At 38.5% G+C, this 26,905-nt stretch overlaps 1 protein-coding gene and 1 long non-coding RNA gene across 2 annotated transcripts in view; one reads left to right on the top strand and one right to left on the bottom strand.

Annotated features, from left to right (window-relative positions):
- LOC133559068 (uncharacterized) overlaps window positions 1-26,905 on the bottom strand; it is a 73,303-nt gene that overhangs the window by 32,199 nt on the left and 14,199 nt on the right. The window lies entirely within an intron of this gene.
- Window positions 4,770-26,905, top strand: part of slc35f3b (solute carrier family 35 member F3b) — a 148,551-nt gene continuing 126,415 nt past the window's right edge. Inside the window, exons 1-2 of the mRNA XM_061910406.1 lie at window positions 4,770-4,917; window positions 5,596-5,810. Coding sequence (XP_061766390.1) covers window positions 4,820-4,917; window positions 5,596-5,810 — 313 coding nt within the window. The 5' untranslated portion in view covers window positions 4,770-4,819. The remainder of the gene's footprint in view (window positions 4,918-5,595; window positions 5,811-26,905) is intronic.

Raw genomic sequence — 26,905 nt, 5'->3', positions numbered from 1 at the left:
CCTCTCCTGCGTGGAGTTATTATTAGATAACCACAGATCAGTTTCCACGAAGGGTGCTAGGTGTTCCAAGCTGGGACCATGGATGGACCACTGCTCTATGCTTTAATTTGTGACGTCTCTGCGGCACAATATGTTTACATGCAAGAGGATCCACTGCTGGCCTTACTATGAACTGGACTCTCACATTATTAACCGTATCCACTCTGCATCCTTTGCACCGTTTACCAAGGATTTGTAAAAATTAACAATAGTAGTATAGAAATGTATACAATGTTTTGTAAGTCCAAAAAAAAGAAGCAAAACTTTTAATATCATGGCGCATAACTCAGATATAACAATCTGATTCTTGATCAACAATAAAATATATAATTTCCTGATACATAACAATAACCAGTATATTATTACAATTTACAAGATACATATATCTAATGACACACAGATATAATAACAATAATAAACTCAATCATTTAAAACATCATTTTATTACAAAAATGTGCTGTAGCTATCTTTGTTTTTTAATCGGATGTTAATACCTTGTTTGTTCCTTTTCTAAAGGATTCCATTTGGATATAATTATCTGTCACATCACTAAATACTACATGATACCATAACCCTTAAATAGTATACAGTATCGACATAATATTTATATTAATATGATACCATTTTCTCTACACTGCATATTTATTTGAACTATTATTACAAACCCCGTTTCCAAATGAATTGGGGAATTGTGTTAGATGTAAATACAGTGATTTACAAATCCTTTTCAACCCATATTCAATTGAATGCGCTACAAAGACAACATATTTGATGTTCAAACTCATATACTTTGTTTTTTTTTTGCAAATAATAATTAACTTAGAATTTCATGGCTGCAACACGTGCCAAAGTAGTTGGGAAAGGCATGTTACATCACCTTTTCTTTTAACAACACTCAATAAACGTTTGGGAACTGAGGAAACTAATTGTTGAAGCTTTGATAGTGGAATTCTTTCCCATTCTTGTTTTATGTAGAGCTTCAGTCGTTCAACAGTCAGGGGTCTCCGCTGTCGTATTTTACGCTTCATAATGCGCCACACATTTTCGATGGGAGACAGGTCTGGACTGCAGGCGGGCCAGGAAAGTACCCGCACTCTTTTTTTACGACACCATGCTGTATTAACACTTGTCTTGCTGAAAAAAGCAGGGGCATCCATGATAATGTTGCTTGGATGACAACATATGGTGCTCCAAAACCTGTATGGACCTTTCAGGATTAATGGTGCCTTCACAGATGTGTAAGTTACCCATGCCTTGAGCACTAATGCACCCCCATACCATCACAGATGCTGGCTTTTGAACTTTGGGCCTATAACAATCCGAATTGTTATTTTCCTCTTTGTTCTGGAGGACACCACGTCCTCTGTTTCAAAATATGATTTGAAATGTGGACTCGTCAGACCACAGAACACCTTTCCACTTTGCATCAGTCCATCTTAAATGAGCTTGGGCCCAGCCAAGCCGGCGGCGTTTCAGGATGTTGATAGATGGGTTTGGCTTTGCATAGTAGAGTTTTAACTTGCACTTACAGATGTAGCGACCAACTGTAGTTACGGACAGTGGTTTTATGAAGTGTTCCTGAGCCGATGTGGTGATATCCTTTACATACTGATGTCAGTTTTTGATGCAGTACCACCTGAGGGATCAAAAGGCCGTAATATCATCGCTTACGTGCAGTAATTTCTCCAGATTCTCTGAACTTTTTGATGATTTTACGGACCGTAGATGGTAAAATCCCTAAAATCCTTGCAATAGCTCGTTGAGAGATGATGTTCTTAAACTGTTCGACAATTTGCTTACAAAGTGGTGACCCTCGCCCCATCCTTGTTTGTTAATTACTTAGCATTTTATGTAAGCTGCTTTTATACCCAATCATGGCACCCACCTGTTCCCAATTAGCCTGCACACCTGTGGGATGTTCCATATGAGTGTTTGATGAGCATTCCTCAACTTTATCAGTATTTATTGCCACCTTTCCCAACTTCTTTGTCACGTGTTGCTGGCATCAAATTCTAAAGTTAATGATTATTTGCAAAAAAAAATGTTTATCAGTTTAAACATCAAATATGTTGTCTTTGTAGCATATTCTACTGAATATGGGTTGAAAATGATTTGCAAATCATTGTATTCCGTTTATATTTACATCTCACACAATTTCCCAACTCATATGGAAACGGGGTTTGTATTTTTGTGATTACACTTTAAATAGCAAAATGACATAGGAAGTAGATAGATAGATAGATAGATAGATAGATAGATAGATAGATAGATAGATAGATAGATAGATAGATAGATAGATAGATAGATAGATAGATAGATAGATAGATAGATAGATAGATAGATAGATAGATAGATAGATAGATAGATAGATAGATAGATAGATAGATAGATAGATAGATAGATAGATGGATGGATGGATGGATGGATGGATGGATGGATGGATGGATGGATGGATGGATGGATGGATGGATGGATGGATGGATGGATGGATGGATGGATGGATGGATGGATGGATGGATGGATGGATGGATGGATGGATGGATGGATGGATGGATGGATGGATGGATGGATGGATGGATGGATGGATGGATGGATGGATGGATGGATGGATGGATGGATGGATGGATGGATGGATGGATGGATGGATGGATGGATAGATGGATAGATAGATAGATAGATAGATAGATAGATGGATAGATGGATGGATGGATGGATAGATAGAGAGATAGATAGATAGATAGATTAGATAGATAGATAGTACTTTATTGATTCCTTCAGGAGAGTTCCCTTAGGAAAATTAAAATGAAGACTATCAAAACTTGAATATTATCAATATGAATTACATTTAATATTCAGTTAATAGCCAATGATAGTTAAAATAAAAATACGGTGAGAAAACTTATTTCCCCCTTTCATTTTTTGTTTGGCAGGGGATGAAACCTTCGATTTTGCAGTTTGAGCTAATATTTTTTGTGTTATTTATATTTATTTGTTTTATTTTCAAATGTAAAATTATATTTATAAGGGGTTTTGAGAAAATATTAAAATGTTTTAAAGATTATTGGGTGTACATAAATATATCAATCATGTAGACCAGGGGTCACCAGGTAGCCCGTAAGGACCAGATCAGTCGCCCGCTGGCCTGTTCTAAAAATAGATCAAATAGCAGCACTTACCAGTGAGCTGCCTCTATTTTTTAAAATTCTATTTATTTACTAGCAAGCTGGTCTCTCTTTGCTCGACATTTTTAATTCTCAGAGAGACAAAACTCAAATAAAATTTGAAAATCCAAGAAAATATTTTAAAGACTTGGTCTTCACTTGTTTAAATAAATTCATAATTTTTTTTACTTTGCTTCTTATAACATTCAGAAAGACAATTTTAGAGAAAAAATCCAACCTTAAAAATGATTTTAGGATTTTGAAACACATATACCTTTTTACCTTTTAAATTCCTTCCTCCTCTTTCCTGACTATTTAAATCAATGTTCAAGTAAATTTAGTTTTTTATTGTAAAGAATAATAAATACATTTTAATTTAATTCTTCATTATAGCTTCTGTTTTTTCGACAAAGAATATTTGTGAAATATTGTTTCAAACGTATTATGATTCAAATTCAAATAAATTATTCTGGCAAATCTAGAAAATCTGTAGAATCAAATTTAAATCTTATTTCAAAGTCTTTTGAATTTCTTTCAAATGTTTTATTCTGGAAAATCTAGAAGAAATAATGATTTGTCTTTGTTCGAAATATAGCTTGGTCCAAATTGTTAGGGACGGCGTGGCGCAGTGGAAGAGTGGCCGTGCGCAACCTGAGGGTCCCTGGTTCAATTCCAACTGTGTCCTGAGCAAGACACTTCACCCTTGCTCCTGATGGGTGCTGGTTAGCGCCTTGCATGGCAGCTCCCTCCATCAGTGTGTGAATGTGTGTTTGAATGGGTAAATGTGGAAGTAGTGTCAAAGCGCTTTGTGTACCTTGAAGTAGAAAAGTGCTATACAAGTACAACCCATTTATATATTGTAACAAAGTGCAGATTGGATATTAACCTATTTAAAACATGTCATCAAAATTCTAAAATTAATCTTAATCAGGAAAAATTACTAATGATGTTCCATAAATTCTTTTTGAAATTTTTTCAAAAAGATTTTGAATTAGCTAGTTTTTCTCTTCTTTTTTTCAGTTAAATTTTGAATTTTAAAGAGTCGAAATTGAAGATAAAATATGTTTCAAAATTAAATTATTTTTGTCCTGTTTTCTCTTCTTTTAAACCGTTGTTTTCATCATTTATTCTCTACAAAAAAACCTCCTGTAAAAGGAAAAAAAAAATGTATGACAGAATGACAGACAGAAATACCCATTAAAAAAAAAAAATATATATATATATATATATATAAGGTAAATTGAGCAAATTGGCTATTTCTGGCATTTTTTTAAAGTGTGTATCAAACTTGTAGCCCTTCGCATTATTCACTACCCAAGAAGTAGCTCTTGGTTTCAAAAAGGTCGGTGACCCCTGATGTAGATAAAGTCCATGTAATGAGCTGCTTCACACATGATTGAGCAGCTACTGTACATCACAATTGTACAGTTGCAACACAAAGCCTGCAGATGGTGCTGTTGCATCGCTCGCATGCACCAGCAAGCGCGCACGCACCTTGGAGTGGAAGGAGTGTGTAGTAAAGTGGTCAGACATATGTTTGGAGCTGCAAGGATGATGTTCCTTCCCTCCCTGACGCTGCTCGTTGACCGGCACAGCCCTGTGCAGCGGCCCCAATAAGGATGTACGGGGATGGGGAGGGCACCGTGTGGGACCGGGTCGCGCGTCCCCACCGGGACTGTATGTGCTACCTTGGACCTCCGACTAACTTGCTGCCCATGTAAGCTTCTTTAGGGACATTTTTTGTACCTGTTGCATGCTGAATGTATTACACTTGCTAGAATACAACTAAATAAAATAGAATGTGTTGATTTTCAGTGAAGCGACAACATTATGCAGGAGCCCATATACTGTAGTTGATGTACATGCTGCAACTGTATTATTTACAGTGTTATGTTTTATTCAACTTGAATGTCTTTTTATTTGAATATGGACCTTATTGGCAAGTGTTTGTTGCATAACAAGCAAGGGGTTAACTGATTTTGTGAAATGTATCAGGATGCCTTTCAGCCTAATTGGTGCATTTTTTACAGTAATATTGTGTTAGTGATATGCAATAACAAGCTCAGTGTCAGTTAATGGGATGTACGCGCTATTGCATGCATGGTGAAGTCACCGACCGCCATTAAATAGCCCAGAGCTGTCACTAATATGGGATCTACATATCACTTATGATTGCTTCGTTCATAGCAGGCCAATGTAATGCTTCCAACAGCAATCCCCAGCACTTAATGCTTTCATACCCTGGCTAAGCAGAGGCAGGACCAGAAAAAGGATGATGATTCCTCTGCTGTACATGTGAGGAGCTGCAGGGGAACTGATATGTGCGATGCTCTTTTGTAGCCGCGGACTCTTATCCCATCCAAATTTCTACCACCTCTTGTCTTCCTGTCCCCAGCGGGATGCGCAAGTCGCCCGAAGTGAGCCCCAGAAGGCTTTCGGACATCAGCCCCCAGCTCAGACAGCTCAAGTACCTGGTGGTGGACGAGGCCATCAAAGAGGACCTCAAGTGTTCCCGCTCAGTTGAGGACATCAACAGCGCATCCATAGAGGAGCGAATACTGCGGATCACCGGCTACTATGGCTATCAACCTTGGAGTGGCAGTTATAAGAGTGAGTCAATACAGTGTTTGCTGCTCGTAGAAGAAGTTGATTTGTTGAGATGTTCTTCAGATTTTGTGGATTGTTGAGCCAGAATTATAGAGCTGCTGATATTTGTCCAGTTGGAATTTTGCCCATCATACACAATATGTGAGACAAGAACGCAAATGTCTTTGTCTTTTCTGTGCGTTCCAAAGGCCTACTGAAATGAGATTTTCTTATTTAAACGGGGATAGCAGGTCCATTCTGTGTGTTATACTTGATAATTTCGCGATATTGCCATATTTTTGCTGAAAGGATTTAGTAGAGAACATCGACCATAAAGTTTGCAACCTTTGGTCGTTAATAAAAAAGCCTTGCCTTTACCGGAAGTAGCAGACAATGACGCCACCGGTGTTAGGGCTCCTCACGTCCTCACATTGTTTATAATGGGAGCCTCCAACAGCAAGAGCTATTTGGACCGAGAAAACGACAATTTCCCCATTAATTTGAGCGAGAATGGAAGATTTCTGGCTGATGATATTGATAGCGAAGGACTAGAAAAAAAAAATAAACAAAAGTTAAAAAAAAAAGGCGATTGCATTGGGAGCGATTCAGATGTTTTTGGATACATTTACTAGGATAATTCTGGGAAATCCCTTATCTTTCTATTGTGTCGCTAGTCTTTTATTGAGTTAAATAGTACCTGATAGTCGGAGGGGTGTGTCCACGGGTGTGCTGACGGCAGTGTCTGAGGGAAGTCACGGCAGCTGCATGGACGGCGCAAGCTCCGCAGATCTCCGGTAAGAGGCGACTTTTTACCACAATTTTCTCACCGAAACCTGCCGGTTGACATGTGGTCTGGAACCATGTTCGCTTGACCGCTCTGATTCATAGTAAAGCTTCACCTCTGGGAATTTTAAACAAGGAAACACCGTGTGTTTGTGTGGCTGAAGGCCAAAGCTTCCCACCTCCATCTTTCTACTTTGACTTCTCCATTATTAATTGAACAAATTGCAAAAGATTCAGCAACACAGATGTCCAGAATACTGTTTAATTGCGCGATGAAAAGAGACGACTTTTAGCCGCAAGTGGTGCTGCGCTAATAGGTCCCCTCCAGCCCGAGACGTCACGTGCACGCGTCGTCATTCTGCAACGTTTTCAACAAGAAACTCCGCGGGAAATTTAAAATTGTAATTCAGTAAACTAAACCGGCCGTATTGGCATGTGTTGCAATGTTAATATGTCATCATTGATGTATAAACTATCAGACTGCGTGGTCGGTAGTAGTGGGTTTCAGTAGGCCTCTAAATAGTAAATAACTTCTAGTGAGAGGCGGGTACTGGGGATAAGAGCTTTTCCGCCAAAAAGCTCACAAAAGAACTCCAATACAATTTTATATACCGGTACATTGTGTATGTAGTAAATAACCTGTCACCTGCTCAGTAGCCTTGTGGTTAGAGTGTCCGCCCTGAGATCAATAGGTCGTGAGTTCAAACCCCGGTCGAGTCATACCAAAGACTGCTTGGCACTCAGCATCAAGGGTTGGAATTGGGCGTTAAATCACCAAAAATGATTCCCGGACGTGTCCACCGCTGCTGCTCACTGTTTCCCTCACCTCCCAGGGGGTGAACAAGGGGATACGTCAAATGCACCTTGTGTGTGTGACAATACACTTTAACTTTATAACTTTTAACAGGCACGTTCATGTTAACATTTCATATTTACAGTATTAAGCTCATTCTAGGCATTACTGTAACACAACGATTTTACTAAGCTCAATGATGGCTACTTTCATCAACAACAACAACAAAGGGAGCACTTTCTGTGTTTGCTACCGGTGTTGCGCGATATAGACGATATACCAAGGACGTGCGGAGCGTTACTTGTCATCATGAAAAAATAATAAAACCATTAAATACATATACAAATTTGTCAATGTGCTCAAAATTTATTTTCCATATGATTAAAATGGCTTTTTAACATTCATAAAGGGATGCAAAATAATGAGATTTTTCCACTTTCGATTGTGCTTAATGATTCGGTTATTTATCAGCTTTCGTATCGATTCTTATATGGAAAAAAAAGATAACAAAAAGGTGGATTAGCATCAATTTTGTTTAGTTTAGAGCTAACATGACCTTACGAAGCCAACAGTGAGGTCTAAAGAGGCACATAGCATAGAAAAAGTATCTTGAAAATAAATTTAAAAAATTAAAATTCTGTAGAATTTAACAAAAATAAAACATCAATCAATCAATCAATCAATGTTTACTTATATAGCCCTAAATCACTAGTGTCTCAAAGGGCTGCACAAACCACTACGACATCCTCGGTAGGCCCACATAAGGGCAAGGAAAAATTCACACCCAGTGGGACGTCGGTGACAAAGATGACTATGAGAACCTTGGAGAGGAGGAAAGCAATGGATGTCGAGCGGGTCTAACATGATACTGTGAAAGTTCAATCCATAATGGATCCAACACAGTCGCAAGAGTCCAGTCCAAAGCGGATCCAACACAGCAGCGAGAGTCCCGTTCACAGCGGAGCCAGCAGGAAAACATCCCAAGCGGAGGCGGATCAGCAGCGCAGAGATGTCCCCAGCCAATACACAGGCGAGCAGTACATGGCCACCGGATCGGACCGGACCCCCTCCACAAGGGAGAGTGGGACATAGCAGAAAAAGAAAAGAAACGGCAGATCAACTGGTCTAAAAAGGGAGTCTATTCAAAGGCTAGAGTATACAAATGAGTTTTAAGGTGAGACTTAAATGCTTCTACTGAGGTGGCATCTCGAACTTTTACCGGGAGGGCATTCCAGAGTACTGGAGCCAGAAATGAAAACGCTCTATAGCCCACAGACTTTTTTTGGGCTTTGGGAATCACTAATAAGCCGGAGTCCTTTGAACGCAGATTTCTTGCCGGGACATATGGTACAATACAATCGGCCAGATAGGATGGAGCTAGACCGTGTAGTATTTTATACGTAAGTAGTAAAACCTTAAAGTCACATCTTAAGTGCACAGGAAGCCAGTGCAGGTGAGCCAGTACAGGCGTAATGTGATCAAACTTTCTTGTTCTTGTCAAAAGTCTAGCAGCCGCATTTTGTACCAACTGTACATGTGGAAAATACACAAGAAAGTTGCTATAGCTTAGTTAATACGCTGGTCACAGTATCTAAATGGCACAGGTTTTTTTTAAACTCTTAATAGATTAATCCCAATTACCTGCATTGTTAGCCGCCTTGTACTAGCAGTTTACACTACTTAGAATGCACAGAAAAGGGAAAGACATGTGTTTTCTTCCATCCATCCATTTTCTACCGCTTGTCCCTCTCGGGTCGCAGGGGGTATTGGAGCCTATCCCAGCTGCACTCGGGCGGAAGACGAGGTACACTCTGGACTAGTCACCAGCTCATCGCAGGGCCAACACAGATAGACAGACAACAATCACACTCACATTCACATGATAGAGCCTATTTAGAGTTGCTAATCAACCTATCCCCAGGTGCATGTCTTTGGAGGTGGGAGGAACCACGCAGTCATGGGGAGAACATGCAAACTTAACACAGAAAGACCCCGAGCTTGGAGATCTTCTTTTTGTGAGGCACACGCACTAAACCCTGTTCCACTGTGCTGCCCGCATGTGTGTTCCTGTCTCACATAAAGATTGTGGAAAATTTTTCCCCAAAAGTGCAGTTTTCTACAACAAAGAAGTCGACAGGCAAATCTTGCAATCGGCACGTCCATTTTGGAATTCCATTTGCCTCAGCTGCTTCTTTTTTTAGAGCTGTAGTCTCTTTGTGCACCACATGACATAATATCTGGTGTGTGGTAGAAGGACCGCATTATGAAAAATTGTATGACCTAAAGCATACTTTTGTGACGTGTATTTTCGTTGTTGTTAGTGATTTATTGTTTTAATTGGTGTTACCCTTTAAAATAGTTTTTAATCATATTTATTTTTATATTGTTTATATATATATATTTTTTTTATTTAGTCATATGAGGAGCTAATGATAGTATTTAAATCTTGTTTTTAAAATAATTTTGTGCAGCACTTTGGAAACATTTTTGTTGTTTAAATGTGCTACGGTAAAAGTGCAATATATCTATCTGTACAGTAATCTATCTATTTATATCTGCAACTTATTGCTCTTTATCATGCACTAACATGAGCTAATGCAACAAAATGTAATCCTTATCTGTATTGCAAAGTTACAATTTGAATGACAATAGAAGGAAGTCTAAGTCCAAGTCTAAGTCTAAATAAAGTGGATTGGATTGGATTTTTGTAGTTAATGTAGTCTTTTCCTTAATTGTCCTGGTCTATTCATCGAGTTTTGAGTGTTTCAGCAAACCTTTTTGCGTGGAAAAACAAGTCGGGTTTGAATAATTATGCCTTCTGCTGTTTGCTGACGAGTAATGATTACACAATCTACTGCGTTAGTCCAAGAAAACCATTGATTTATCACACCTGGAACTCTTCTGGCAAGATTTTCCCCTGATAGTCTTTCTGAGACGTTTGTGCAGTCAGACGTCTCTGATGCTAGATGAGATTACGTTTGATGGGGTTGAGGTCAAGGCTGTCCAGTTTTTACCCACCATCTCATCTAACTGTGAACCTCTACTTTAGGGTACATCATTCTGTAAACGGAAGAATTAAGATTCAGTATCAATTAGGGAAAACAACTGACTTGACGAATCAACTGATATAAACAAGTTAATACTTTACACATACACCTAGGCTGCTCAGGCCAGCAGGACACTGAGCAACACTGAACCATGTCAGCTTAACATTAGCACCCATACCTTCACTACTTTGATGATTTTGTTTTGAAAGCATCATAGTTGCTTTATTTTGCTGCATTTGAGAGAGCAAGTGTATGTGTGGAATCAGACAGCTGAAACTCTCAAGCGCTTTGAACATCTGATTCTTTGAAGAAGAATCTTTTATCTTCATCTCACATCTCAGAGAGAGACTCTGTATAAGGAATTTGCATCATTTAACCCTTAATTCACCCTGGTCAAAATAGAATACCATTTTGTTGAGCCACAGCAGCCGTAACAATTTAGCATATCTTTTCATTTTCTGCCATAAGTCATCTGGCAGCTCGGGGGGCAAATCTGGTCGAGAATATCGCCGGAGTTCAGTTCAAAACTTGGGAGAATAACATTTTGTAACAAATTCCTAAAAACACTCCTGTTGTATAGAGGAACTACGGCCACTGTAAACGCATCGGAAGGTCCTTGCATTGACATTTTAGGGTCCAAACTTGTGATTTACATATCTGAAGTGTTCCTCAAGGCACCCTTGTAAGCCCATTTTGACAGTTGCCATTTTTTTGGTAATGTGATTTCTCCATCAACCAAACCAATCAATCATTCATCCATCCATCCATCCATTTCTACCGCTTATTCTCTTTGGGGTCGTTGGTGCCTATCTCAGCTACAATCGGGCGGAAGGCGGCGTACACCCTGGACAAGTGGCCACCTCATCAAACTTTTTTTGTATAGCACTTTTTATACACAGGCAAGTACACAGTGCTGTGTACACAAAAAAAAAAAAGAGAGCGCACACACGCATACAGTAACAAAAAAAAAAACATGGTACTGAGGATGTGAGTAAAAACACTACCCTTGAGACATCCACATGGGAGAATAACTACAATTAACGCCATCTAAAAAAAACAGTATAAAATACATGTAAAAATAAAATAATAGTAGTAATATTAATAATTAAGACACAATACATAAATAAATAAATAAATGATAAATGGGTTGTACTTGTATAGCGCTTTTCTACCTTCAAGATAGATAGATAGATAGATAGTATTTTATTGATTCCTTCAGGAAAGTACTCAGGGCGCTTTGACACTACTTCCACATTTACCCATTCACACACACATTCACACACTGATTGAGGGAGCTGCCATGCAAGGCGCTAACCAGCACCCATCAGGAGCAAGGGTGAAGTGTCTTGCTCAGGACACAACGGACGTGACGAGGTTGGTACTAGGTGGGGATTGAACCAGGGACTCTCGGGTTGCACACGGCCACTCTCCCATTGCCCCACGCCGTCCCAAATAATAATTAAAATAATTAAAAACATTTAAGATGATCAGTTAGAAGCCTGATTAAAAAGGTATGTCTTTAGCCTTTTTTTATTTATTTCAATGGTCTCTGCAGTCCTGAGGCTTTCTGGCAAGCTGTTCCACAGGTGGGGGTCATAATGGCTAAATACCCCCACACCGTGGGTCTTCGTTCTGGTATTTGGTAAAGATAAAAGTTTGGTGCCAGAGGATCTACAGATCTGCGAGGGTTGATACAATAAAGGCAGGTCAGATAGATGAGAAGGAGCAAGGCCATTAGGCATGTAAAAACTAATAATTTAACTTTAAAATTGACCCTGCAGTGCATTTAGAATCAATGGAGCGACTTTAAAACTAGTGTAATATGCTCCCGCCCCCTGGTCTTTGTAAGCACGTGTGCAGCTGAGTTCTGTATTAATTTTAGACTTTTGATATTGTTCTCGGGCAATGCCAGAGAACAGGGCACTACAATAGTCTAAACGACAGGAAATAAAAGCGAGCATTAGCATCAACCTGTTGGCCTGAGAAGAAAACGGGCGAACTCTGGCCATGTTCTTAAGATGATAAAAACCTAGTTGTGTAACATGTTTAATATGTGGGATAAAAGTCAGCTCGAATTAAAAAATATTTCCTAGATTTTTTATAGATTGTGTTGGTTAAAAATATCGTAATTTTGGTAAAAGTTTGTCCCTCTGGTCTTTACCTTTAAACCTTTGGTTTTGTCCTGGTTGTGCTGTAGGAAATGTATGTAACTAAGGTATGGCTTGCTTGTTTATTTCAGATGTAGTCAGTAGTCATTTTTCAACTTCTTTAGGTATACTAGTAGTGTAGTTCCATTTTAAGTCCTCTCTTTTTCATTATTTGGTTTATTAGTTGTGAGAGACAGCAGATTACTGATATTTGACTAGCTTTTTTGCAGAATGTCTTTAAAAACAGAAGACCTAAAAACAATAACTAAAAGATAACATTGACTGTAAATATGTTTTTATTAAGTAAAGAGTCCTGTATATTGATTTAACTCAAATTTAGAAATTTTAACTACCTTGGAACCAAACTGGAAAACTAGAACTAGTAGCCTGTACCTGTTTTCTAAAATTAAACTGCCATAAACACAAATAATTTAAGTCCTATATTTTTCATATTATGCTATGAAATAATATTAATTTAAGATATGAGTCCCAGAACAAGCCGTCAATCCACTGTGTTTACATTTGACCAACCACAGAAGACACAACGCAATTTAAACCAATCAGAAACAACATTCAGGCGGGTCTTGGCGTATCTCTTTCACTCACCTCAGCTGTACGTTGTTTCTGATTGGTTTAAATTGCGCGGTGTCTTCTATGGTTGGTTAAATGTACAGTAGGCACACCTCAGATACGCACACGCAGATTGTATTACACGCATGCACTTCTGAATGCGAGTGCACAAGTTGTATTACTCGCTCACAAATCTGTATGCACTCGCTCTAATCTTACATGGCAGAAGTGTCGCAAATTTCACGAGAAGTAGACAGCCTGTCAACAGTTCCTTGTGATTAGGGAGAGACAGACAACTAAGATCTAAAACACGCGTACGTGGATTTGAATACAAACACTTGGATTGATATACAGACAGTCAAATTAGTACGACTTCACGCAAATTGGATTACACGCACACATATTGAGATACATGATTGCAAATCATTTTGCTACAATAATACTTTATAGGCACCAGCGCCCCCCGCGACCCCAAAGGTAATAAGCGTTAGAAATGGATGGATGGATAATACTTCCATAATACACATACTGTACATACACTGATAAAGCTTAAACCTTTTTTTCTATAACAATCTACAAGGTTAATATAGTCTTCTTCTCTCATTTATCTGCCCTATTTTGTAATTTAGGTTTTCATATCATTTATGTATTGTTGCATATGGTACAATTGTATTGTTGATAATAGAGGTAAATATTATTCATTATCAATTGTGATAGTTTTGTTGGCCTTTGTATTGTTCTATTTGTAGTGCAATAATGTTTATTGTAATATCTGGCGTATTGTTAATTACATCAGTAACTGGTTATTTCCTATAATTTTTTCTATCATATTTTTTATATATCCTGCTCCAGTACATTAAATAACAGGTTTAAAACAAAACAAAAAAACTTAATGTATAATTTTGCAAATGTACTGTAATAGGTGTAGTAGTTTCTATAATTAACTGATCACTTTTGAAAGTGTCAATGCACGGATTGTAAATTTAAACAATATTTTAAGAAAACATTTGACTGCATTTTACCTGCCACGATAATGAGCATGCATAAACACAGTAGAGCACTCACATTTCAGGCACCTTATTACCCCCCACGCCCACTGCTCCACTGAAAGTGAAGTGACCACGCACTCAGACACACAAACAAAACACATGTGCAAGTCAAGGCCACACAAGCGCACTGCTGCCTGTGCAAAGAGCCAAATATCATCTACTGTAAAACGTTGCTGATGAATTCAAAAGTGCTGGTGACTCACTCTCCCTGGAGTCGTACAGCATATGCAAAAATGTATCCGACTCACTTATTCCTCCCCGTTTACTGTATGGCAGCAGTTTTATTAAAAAAAAAAAAAAATCACATTCATTATTTTATTTAGCAGTTAACACCCACTCATAATGACACAGCAGGTAGTAAAACACCTCTCCTGCTTTCAAAATGCCTTCGTAATTTATAATTAAAAATCCATTCAAAATATAAATGTTTAATTTGTTGGTAAACTAGGCTGGAGAAAGATCTAAATGCCTTCTTTGAAGTCACTGTGAGTTGAATTAACTTGCCTGTGTGGCATCATCATCGCTCAAAGTAGAGCAAACAAGGTTGTAAATCATCGAGTGGCATATAAATAGCATGATGCGTTTTCAGGTACGGTTAATGTTGTTAGCAAAACAAAAGCTTGTCTGCAGGGTTGAGGAAGGCACTTTTAATTTGATGTGATAATGGATGCTCTCTGCAGTTAATTTACATGTTTATACAAGTTAACATGTGACGACCTGGCATCATTGGCTGTAACGTGACCCCAAGACACAGAGACGGCAGGCGCCGTGCAGGTAAAAAGTTAATTTATTAGCACAAAAGCAAAAAAATAGTACAGCTAGAGTCCACAGAAAGCAAACACCTCAGTAGCGTAGCCACTAAGAATGAAAGATGGTCCAGCCCTCTCCAGAGGAACAATGGTGTGTCCTGATTGGCAATAAGAAACAAGTGATGGAGGCCAGAGAAGAAGAGGCACAAAATGGAAACATACAGGAAGTGGAAACGGGAAAACAAGAGCGCTGGAACATAAATAACACCAAGCGAAAGAAAATAAACACAAGTCCAAAACTGTCATGGATGATCAGGACATAAACATTATAAGCAATTGAAATCTTTTTTTGTGTATGCTGATAGTGATGATAACATTTGCATTGAAGTTGCAGCAGAGATACCCTAAAATGTATATTGAAAGAAAATCTACTGGGTTGAAAATCTATACTGTGCTTGTTGCCATGGTAATGAGATTGCACAGGCAACCTTAACAATAACGGCACTGTTTCCATAAACTTGCACTGTCAGAGATGTTTTCTAATGCGTTAATTTTTTACTCAAAAATACTGTTGTGTAAATAATAGCCTTAATGTTTTGTGACCCTTAACAGGATAACATATATATTATATACAAGTACATAAACACCTATTACTCCTTTGTCCATTGTGAAGTGGAAGTGGGTCTCCGTTCTTTCCCCAAAATAACAAACCCTGCACACCCATGAAGCACATTTACAGCTTGGTGAGGCATGAAATGAGTTTGGCTTTTAATTTAAGCTCAGTTTGGTCATCATGAACCAGGGAGCTGGAACAGGTGGGATAGACTTCATGCTCATTTACACCTGACTGTGACATACTGCCAGGGTATGACTGACTTTGACTGAAAATTTGGAACGTGTCCAAGCTCAGCTTGGATTTTCTCATGAGAGTTCAGGCGAAAAAAACTATAATCAAGGATATATTTTTTTTGTTTCAGACATTCCTAAAAAGTCACATTAAAGGCCCACTACTACCGACAACACAGTCTGACAGTTTATGTATCAATGATGAAATATTAACATTGCAACACATGCCAATCCGGCCTTTTTAGTTTACTAAATTGCAATTTTAAATTTCCTGCGAGTTTTTGGTTGAAAACGCCTTTGTCAGGACTGTCAGGAAATATTAGCTCAGCACCAGTTACGGCTAAAAGTCGTCTGCTTTAATGGCATAATTACACAGTACTGTATTTTGGACATCTGTGTTGCTGAATCTTTTGCAATTTGTTCATTTAATAATGGAGACTATAAAGAACAATGCTGTTGGTGGAAAGCGGTGGATTGCAGCTGTCTTTAGCACCGAGACACAACCGATGTTTCTTTGTTTGTTGTGAAGCGGAGCGGTCAAGCGAACATGTTTTCTCTACGTCAACCAGCATGTTTTTGGATGGGGAAATTGTGATATATATCTAACCGGAGAAATAATTGGATTATTAGTCTTCCTGCAGCAGCGGCAGCTGTGAGCTTGGCTCCTCGGCTTTTCTCTGACACACTTTGTGTTCACCGCAGCCATCCGACCTCGAGGTATGTCTTTACAATATTTAAAATCTCACTAAAACACTATTAAAACAATAAGCAGATAAGGAATCTTCCAGAATTATCCTAGCAAATGTGTCTAATTACATCTAAAACGCTCACACTGCCGCTGCCGGAGCTTTTTTTTTTTATCTATTTTTTTTTCTAGTCCTTCACTATCAATATCCTAATTCACCAATCTTTCATCCTCGCTCAAATTAATAGGGAAATTGTCGCTTTCTCGGTCTGAATTGTTCTTACTGCTGGTGGCTCCCATTATAAACAATGTGAATATGTGTGGAGCCCTGCAACTCGTGACGTCACACACACATACTTCCGGTAAAGGCAGGGCTTTTCTATAAGCGACCAAAAGTTGCGAACTTTATCGTCGATGTTCTCTACTAAATCCTTTCAGCAAAAATATGGCAATATCGCGAAATGATCAAGTATGACACATAGAATGGACCTGCTATTCCCGTTTAAATAAGAAAATCTCATTTCAGTAGGCCTTTAAGGAAAATTCCATCGCTAAAATCGCACAATTCAACATGTCCGAAAAGCAGTAGGACAAAGCGGCGCTTATTTATCAATTATTGATGATTTATTACACCATAGCTTTGAAACTATGCTTACACCATTTTGTTTTCAGTTTATCATTTGAATGTTTTCACTTCCTGTAAGAAAAGAAAGGAAAACTAAACAAGCAAAGACAAGTTGGAAAAAAAGACACAGCAGTGTAAAGCTTGCGCAGTGTGCCAATACAAACCAAAATAAGATTACAATTCTCAAAGTACCGTATTTTCAGCACGCAGGTAATCAAGCTGCACCCACCAAATCTTAGAAGTTAAATATATTTTTACATATATTAACCACGCCGGAATATAAGCCGCATATATATGTTGTGAAATGTGATGTTCTTAAATGTTTATTTACATACCTTACAAACAAAACAGAAGTCATAGTCACTGACCCACTAGCTGTGAAAGCCAGCTCTACAATCACCTAAACAGACTCAATAACTCCGATTCTTGCAATGTATCATTTGGTATAATTATAATGAAACTTTTTTTAAAACAGGTTACAGGTACGAAAAGCTCCTTCTGGTTGCCTGGCGATGGCCTAAAATATATTCCCCAAAAAATATTCTTATGAAAAAAAAAAATATGTATATGCATATACAACACAGGCCAAAAGTTTGGACACGTTGTCTACTCCTTCAATGTGTTTTCTTTATTTTCATGACTATTTACAGTACATTGTAGATTGTCACTGAAGGCATCAAAACTATGAATGAAGATGTGGAGTTACGTACTTAACAAAAAAAGGTGAAATAACTGAAAACATGTTTTATATATATATATATATATATATATATATATATATATATATATATATATATATATATATATATATATATATATATATATATATATATATATATATACATATATATATATTCTAGTTTCTTCAAAATAGCCACCCTTTGCGCTGATTACTGCACGCTCTTAGCATTCTTTTGATGAGCTCCAAGCACACCTGTGAAGTAAAAACCATTTAATGTGACTACCTCTTGAAGCTCATTGAGAAAATGCCAAGAGTGTGCGAAAAAGTAGAGGACAGGCCAAACTTTATATGTATATATATATGTATATATATATATATATATATATATATATATATATATATATATATATATATTGTATATACATTTTTTTTATAAAGACATTTTTAAAAATTTGAATCAGGATGAAGAAGAATCACGATTCGGATGTGAATCCGTTTTTTTGTCCGCCCCTAGTGTGTACCATGTTTAGCCTCGTCCTCCAGTGATAATGATAACTGTTATTAATATTAAGAAATGCAGTCTATTTTCTGTAATAGAGGTGATATTATTAGCGTAGAGGAGCGGCTCCACGCTGTGTCTGGAGACACATAATTACCTGTTAGCCGCTTGTCAGCCGGGGGATGAAAAATAAATAATTGTCATCCATAGGGGATTGGCCATCAGAAGACATTAATCATATGTACTTATTCATGAAGATTGGCAGATCGATCGGCACATACCTATTTATTTTGACTTTGATGTAACTGAAGTCAGCATAGCAGCTTTGGTACAAATGTTATTCTTTATTTTTCTTAGGCTGCTGCAGCTCCCCTGACGTATTCTGTTATTGCTCAGGTGAGGTCCACCTCACAACCTTGTACTGTATTACCTTGTGTACAAAATCCCCCTAACTTCTATGTTGATAAACATTTGTTTTTGTCCCTATCAACAATATGGCTTTACACTTCTCTGCTGTCATCCACATTCTGTTGTGGAACGGTATCCTGGGAAATGCTGTCAATCAAAAGCTGCAATAGGAGCTTAAAGAGGCAATTAAGTTCAAATATAATGGGTAGAAAAACACAACAGATGGATCCGTGTTACAATTAAGCGAAGGATTTGTACAGCAACCACGGAGCTACAGTACATCGATATAGTGCAACCATAAACAAGCCACTCTTTACGCTTAATGTCCCCCTGGTGATATGAACCTGTCACGGTGTGTATTCATCTGGAAGAGGAAGCTCGACATGCATTGTGTAGAAAAAGTTGTCGTCATGTAGGCTGGTGCTCACTCGCATCATCCACATGAACAGAGTCGCCATGACACCACGCTCATGCATCCATGCTCCCACTCTTCCAAATAGAGGAGTCATTAAAAAGTACCGCATCAACATTTTCTCTGGCAGTTTCGTCTTGATGCTTTAGCATTTTTGCATGCATATTTAATAAAACACTGTTTCATGTTTTAGTGCTATGCTGCTGAACATACGGAACATACCATACCCAGAGGACTTGCACATCATTACATATTTAATATTAGATAAAAATGGCAACCGTTTTGGAGGTATTGTATAATTTGCACATGCGGCCTTTTTTTTTTAGCTGGTGGATATTAGATAATGATAGCTTTGGAAATTATGTTTTGTCTTTTTTGCACACTTAGTGAACCATTTATAAAAATAAATAACATAGTTTTGGAGACATTATTTCTAGCATATTCTTATGTGTGCAAAAGTTGTCTACTGCAAATACTTAAAAGTACATGAGCAGAATTAAATAATGTTACTTTAATCTTTGCCAATGCATTTTTTTTGTGGGATGACAAAAAGATCATTGTTCCCTCATTATTTTTGGATCAGGGAGAAGAGGCAGACAACGGACTAGCAACCTTTCCTACTCAATAATAAGACCACTATGCTGCTTAGATATTATTTGTATTAGGGCTGCACGATTATGGCCAAAATAACTCTGATTATTTTTTAGGAATATTGAAATCACAATTGTCACACTTATTTATTATCAGGGGCAGAAGGGCTCTCCTGCGGCCTGAGACAGAGCCCGTAGGAGTTTAGAATGGTTTAGTGTAAAAGATTGTATAAAATGTGGTGCTGTTATAACTGGCTCCACTCTCACTTTCCACTCTCTACCACGTGCAAATAATTTACAAGTGGATCGCTGACAACCATATTGTCAATATTTACCCAGAAAACAATTGGAATCCAAGTATACTTTGCGTTAAATCGCCATCAACCGTCCACCACGTGACTTATCATTCACTTGTAAACGTGAGACGACGGTGAGCATCTACTCGAAGTTCACATGAGTAGGATTACTTCTAGTAGACATAAAAGTGGGGCAGCAAAGCTCAATTAAAAAGAAAAAAAGAGAACAAGGAAAAACCAAATGACAACGATTGAACACATTTTCGTCGACCCGACGCGGTTGTTGGCAGCGATTCAAGCCTGCCCAATTAAGGCCGTAAATAGCATGAAAAAGCATTAAATTTGATGTCCTAAGGCATTAGAAATGTATAAAATCGTAAATGAAAACGAACTCAATAACTTTGCCATCATTGATACATTTCTACATCTCTCTTTGTGTTTTTTTCCGTCTGCGGCTTTCAAACTGAATACAAGAGTTCTTGTAGGGTCTGGTTTGAAAGTGCGAAAAGTGCTGCCTCAATACCGAACAGATCCATATCGAGTTTGAGCAGAAATATGTCATTTATGAATGACACTTCAAAACATTCACAAAATGCTATGTCGCATGAATTGTTTTTATTTTTCCTAAAGTACTTTCTGACATTACATTAACCACAAATAATGTAAAAAAACCCAAAAAACTCTAACAAATAAGCCTTGTTCTTCTCTAACACCACCATGTGGTTCACTGCAACAGTTTGGCCGATCAAACACAAATAGGAGTGATACCTCCACCATGTATTACACAAGCTTAGTGCTGCCTGTGACAACTCAGCGTTCCGTCACTTTACAGCATACTCGTCAACCCTCCCGAATTTTCCGGGAGACTCCCGAATTTCAGTGCCTCTCCCGAAACTCTCCCCGGACAACCATTCTCCCGAATTTCTCCCGATTTCCAGCCTGACCTGAGTGAGGACAGCCTGTCGTCATGTCCACTTTTCCTCCTTATAAAGCGCGTGCCGGCCCAGTCACGTTATAACATCTACGGCTTTTGGAACTCAGTGCGCAACTGCACACAAAACAAGAAGGAGACTATTATATACAGTATGTCTCCGTTATCCATAGGTTTATCTATAACCCATGAAGTAAGCAGGCACGGACGTATTGCTCAGCGTGTGTTTATTCCAGCCGGCAAGTTAATACATTGACACACAACATCCGGATTCCCATCATGCATTGCTTCAAAACTGCGGCAAGTAGTAATGTCCAAAAACATAACAGAGACGAAGCAGAAGAACGAAGAAGCGACAGTCATGGCGACGACGAGTAAAAAGAAGAAGTACGCTTGCAGGGAGAGATGGAAGATTCCAGACTCTGGTGCATTTGATGAAGGCACTTTTGTGCGTGCCACACAGCAATGCATCATCAGAGAGGGTGTTCAGCATGTTTAGAAAGATAGTGACAGAGAATAGTACGAGGATGGACAATTCAACCCTAAACTCACTCCTTTCCTGCAAATTAAATTTCACAGATGCTGCCCATACCTATGCTCCTTCAAAGGCTTTGCTACTGGCTGCAAAGCATTGCACTTTCAAATATAACAATGAGTAGAGGAGTGTTATGTGTGTGTAAATGTGTAAATTAATGAACACTGAAATTCAAGTATTTATTTGATTTATCCATCCATCCATTTTCTACCACTTATTCCCTTTGGGGTCGCTGGTGCCTATCTCAGCTACAATCGGGCAGAAGGCGGAGTACACCTTGGACAAGTCGCCATCTCATCGCAGTATTTTACTTATATATACTGTATATATATACTGTGTATATATATATATATATATATATATATACACATATACATACAGTGGGGCAAAAAAGTATTTAGTCAGCCACCGATTGTGCAAGTTCTCCCACTTAAAATGATGACAGAGGTCTGTAAGTTTCATCATAGGTACACTTCAACTGTGAGAGACAGAATGTGAAAAAAAAAATCCAGGAATTCACAATGTAGGAATTTTAAAGAATTTATTTGTAAATTATGGTGGGAAATAAGTATTTGGTCACTTCAAACAAGGAAGATCTCTGGCTCTCCCAGACCTGTAACTTCTTCTTTAAGAAGCTCTTCTTTCCTCCACTCGTTACCTGTACTAATGGCACTTGTTTGAACTTGTTATCTGTATAAAAGACACCTGTTCACAGCCTCAAACAGTCAGACTCCAAACTCCACTATGGCCAAGACCAAAGAGCTGTCAAATCCCAGAACCACACGGGGGGCACTGGTGAATGACCTGCAAAGAACTGGGACCAAAGTAACAAAGGTTACTATCAGTAACACACTACGCTGACAGGGAATGAAATCCTGCAGTGCCGGACGTGTCCCACTGCTTAAGCCAGTGCATGTCCAGGCCCGTCTGAAGTTTGCCAAAGAGCACATGGATGACACAGCAGAGGATTGGGGGAATGGCATGTGGTCAGATGAAACCAAAATAGAACTTTTTGGTATAAACTTAACTCGTCGTGTTTGGAGGAAGAAGAATACTGAGTTGCATCCCAAGAACACCAGACCTACTATGAAGCATGGGGGTGGAAACATCATGCTTTGGGACTGTTCTTCTGCTAAGGGGACAGGACGATTGATCCGTGTTAAGGAAAGAATGAATGGGGCCATGTATCGTGAGAGGTTTAGCCAAAACCTCCTTCCATCAGTGAGAGCTTTGAATGGTTGACCAAATATTTATTTTCCACCATAATTTACAAATACATTCTTTAAAATTCCTACAATGTGAATTCCTGGGTTTTTTTTCACATTCTGTCTCTCACAGTTGAAGTGTACCTATGATGAAAATTACAGACCTCTGTCATCATTTGAAGTGGGAGAACTTGCACAATCGGTGGCTGACTAAATACTTTTTTGCCCCACTGTATATATATATATATATATATATATATATATATATATATATATATATATATATATATATATATATATATATATATATATATATATATATATATATATATATATATATATATATATATATATATATATATGTAAGAAATACTTGAATTTCAGTGAATTCTAGCTATAAATATCCTCCTTTCCCCTCATCCCCCCCAATCTCCCGAATTCGAAGGTCTCAAGGTTGGCAAGTATGCTTTACAGCCTGCATTCAATTATTTAATTCAATGTGATAAGGAAACATTTTAGCTAGTGTTCACGTTATTGGGAACACTGACAGATTTCCCTATTTAATAATGGAGGAGTGACCAACTCAGCAAACAAACGGCAAGCAGTATTAAACAAAGCAAATTCATGGCAGAATTCCCTACACCGTGTTGTGCAGATCGCCTGCTGCATTATCTCCTCCCTGGTACAATTTTTGGGTGGAACAAATGCGACCATCTTCAATATTGCCCCCCCGGTTCCTGTGCTTTTGCAAGCATCCACACCTGTCGCCATCAAATCGCACACCAGGGATCTCACGGAACTGAAACGAGTGAAATGAGGTGACCGACTGCAGCAGCTCGGGAAAAGTTTGTTAATGCTTGCTGGCGAGGTGATGGAGCTCTGTGGTCATACACAATGGCCTCTAGCGTGGGCAAAGGCAGCTTCAAGGGGGTTTTCTCTGCCGCTTCGGGCTGTTCAAGTGCTTGATTTGATGTGCAGTGGAGCCTACTTTTTAAATGTTGATATCATTAACAATCACTCTAAATTATTCATAGCAGCTGTATTCTTCTGCTCCGGACCGAGTTTCGGGTTTAAACTTTTAAGTTGATTTATGGGAGCTTATTCGTATACATGAAACTTTGTAAAGAGAGGAGCTGCATTGTATTTATATGGCCAGGCAAATTCGTATTTTCACATTGATATATTTATTGTAACAATTGAACATCAAATACAGCTGGACTAATAACATTGATGTCCTTCTTTACACTGCAATGTAATTGAACATAAATTAATCAAAACAAGTCATCCTTAAAAACAATATTATAAAAAAAAACAAGGATTATATAGATTGTAATTGTAAAGATTATCAATCTACAGTAATCCCGTTTATCATGGTTAATTGGTTCCTGAGCTGAACGTGGTAAATTAGTTTCCGCAAATTAATTTTAAATCAAATATTTTTATAGCTGGAGCATGAAAACCTGTTTAGGATCTTCCATATACGTTTTCAACATTATGAGAGCCCTCTAAATTTGAAATAACAGTAAACTTTACATTTTCACAATCCCACTATTTTCCTGTGTTTTCTATCATTTCCTGCCCTTGTGCTACTATTTTTGTCCAACTCCCTTTTGGATCCCTTGATTTTTCTTTGTGTGCTTTGCACCTTTGTGGAGCGGAGCTTTCGCTATGCTGGCTGTATCTGATTTGGCTTTTTTGTGCACTTAATTGTTTTTAGTTTTTATTTGCACTTCGCCTGCCATATCTGTACTCTGCAGTCAAGACCAACACAACTGTGACACATATCACGCTCTGCTACAGTGGAACATAACTTACTTAAATATTTTTAATCCAATGACGCATTTATGGAAAATTGGCAATAAATAAATAATATTTGAGGTCTTTAGTAATGTTTGCGGCTAAGCCAATCAGTGGCCATATTGAACAGTGCATTTTGATTGATTTGGTCTCATTTAGTGGCCAATACAAGTGCAGTATTAATATTTGTTGTCAATTATTATAATTTAGTTCCAAAATACACAGAATATGCTTTTAGAAATCTGAAACAGGGTGAAAATGTGTCAAGTTTTGTGAGTGGTAGCAGTTTTATATGTTGATGCAATGCGATGTTGGTAAAAACATGCATAAAATATGTACATAAATGGACATTTCGACCATCCTTGGTACAGTCAAAGCAGCTTGTGTTGCATAACATCAGATGCATAATGGAGTGTGATGCATAGATCATCACACACCTGCTCGTTCTGACTGAAAAGAAAAATCTGCAAATCAGAATTTTTTACTTTGAAGCAGGGGACCTCAATGGCATGCATTTCACTATCTCGTCTTTGGAAAAGAGTGTCGCCCAAAGAGGAGCAGATCGCTACAAGGGAGACGATTTTGCTTATTAAGACATGTTAGTGATAGACAGCGGAAAGTCTCCATAGTTCATGTAGGATTTTAGTAATGTGTTTGAATTGCGGAGACAAAAGCAAATTGAAATGTGTTATGCTTTGATTTGAGTGCACATTTTCTTCTATTAAAGTCCTCTTTTTATGCCAATCTCAGTTGTGCAGGCACTCTTTCACCTCCTTTCATCTGGTGTTAATTTGAAGATTCCCACCCAGACGTAATTAATCTAGCGGGCCCACACAAAGCGGCATTGTGGAGCACAGTGGGGAGAGTGGAAATGAGGTTGTACCAGCAATTAATGGCCCTGGTTGGCTATGTTGACAGGAGTTTATTTGCTCTGTCAGCTTCTGGTGACAGTGCCCCATGTCACAGCAAAACTTCACGCTATTTAATGCAAACAAACAATGAGTGCATCTTCTCCAAGATTCACATTTTTTACCATCAGCCACAGGGTTATATATATATAAATATACCCAAGTAGTTTTTGGTGGAAACACAGGGGGAACTTTGATTACTTGGGTGAAGGGGAAAAATCCTGTAAAAGTTCTTCTGGTGGAAAAGGGCATAAATTGTCTTCCGAATTTGTCAATACCAATCCAATCAGCAGATGCCATGTTCTCATAGTCCTGAATAAGCAGATAACTTCAATGTCCTCAATGGATAGAGTCTCGAGCTTTTCGTTGATAAAATCTTGTCAATAGCGTTGAGATCAGTCAATCAATTCCATGTTTTAGATTTGGATGACAGTGCGGAGAGAGGCTCCAAAAGAGTTGAGACAAGACAGATAAGGGGTATGGAAGGAAAGAGAAAACAGCATTCTCCTCCATGTAAATGTGCCGATTGTGAATATGACATACACATCATTGTACATTTAATATATCACTATATTTATGCACGGATGATATATGTTGGTCAAAACACATACGGAAGTGACGCCATTTCTCCATAGATTAGATCAGGGGTCGGCAACCCGCGGCTCTGGAGCCGCATGCGGCTCTTTGGCAACTCTGATGCGGCTCAGCTGCACAATCGCCGACCCCCCAGATTGTTGCGGGGATATACCAGAATTCAATGCCTCTCCCGGACATCACCCGGAGTCAACGTTCTCCACTTTACACTCGGACTACAATATTAAGGGCGTGCAGTGATGATATTACTCTTAACGTCCTCTTGAACGTCATCGCGCCCGCCATTCACGGAATGCAATTTGCGTGCCGACCGGACACATGCATTTTGCTGCTTCTATCAGCACATGTATGAGATTGGAAGGCATACTGGGTGACACAGAGTACACTGACGGTTGTGATATAAACAAATTTAACACTCCTACTAATATGCGCCACATTGTGAACCCACACAAAAGAAGAATGACAAACAGATTTCGGGAGAAAGTCCTCACAGTAACACAACATAAACGCAACACAATAAATACCCAGAATCCTTTGCATCCATGACACAACCTGACTATGTTATACACCCCGCGAGCACCAACCCCCCCTCCCTGCGTGGTTGAGGTGGGCGGGGTTTGGTGCTCGCGGTTTGTATAACATAGTCAGGCTGTATCATGGATGCAAAGGATTATGGGTATTTGTTGTGTTGCGTTTATGTTGTGTTACTGTGAGGATTTTCTCCCGAAATGTGTTTGTCATTCTTCTTTTGTGAGGGTTCACAATGTGGTGCATATTAGTAGGAGTGTAGTTGTTTATATCACAACCGTCAGTGTACTCTGTGTCACCCAGTATGCCTTCCAGTCGTGTGCGTGCATCTGCGGAAGCCTCTCACAACATGTTGCTGGACTGGCGAGCAGTTTGTACATGTTGTAGAAGGTGTTTAAGGCAATGGCTTCATAGCATGCCCTTATTCTTGTCATCTGGGT

Source organism: Nerophis ophidion, linkage group LG09, assembly GCF_033978795.1.
Source record: "Nerophis ophidion isolate RoL-2023_Sa linkage group LG09, RoL_Noph_v1.0, whole genome shotgun sequence".
NCBI lineage: Eukaryota > Metazoa > Chordata > Actinopteri > Syngnathiformes > Syngnathidae > Nerophis > Nerophis ophidion.
Note: the sequence above shows the minus strand (reverse complement) of the source record. Positions and strands in the feature narration are given on the sequence as shown.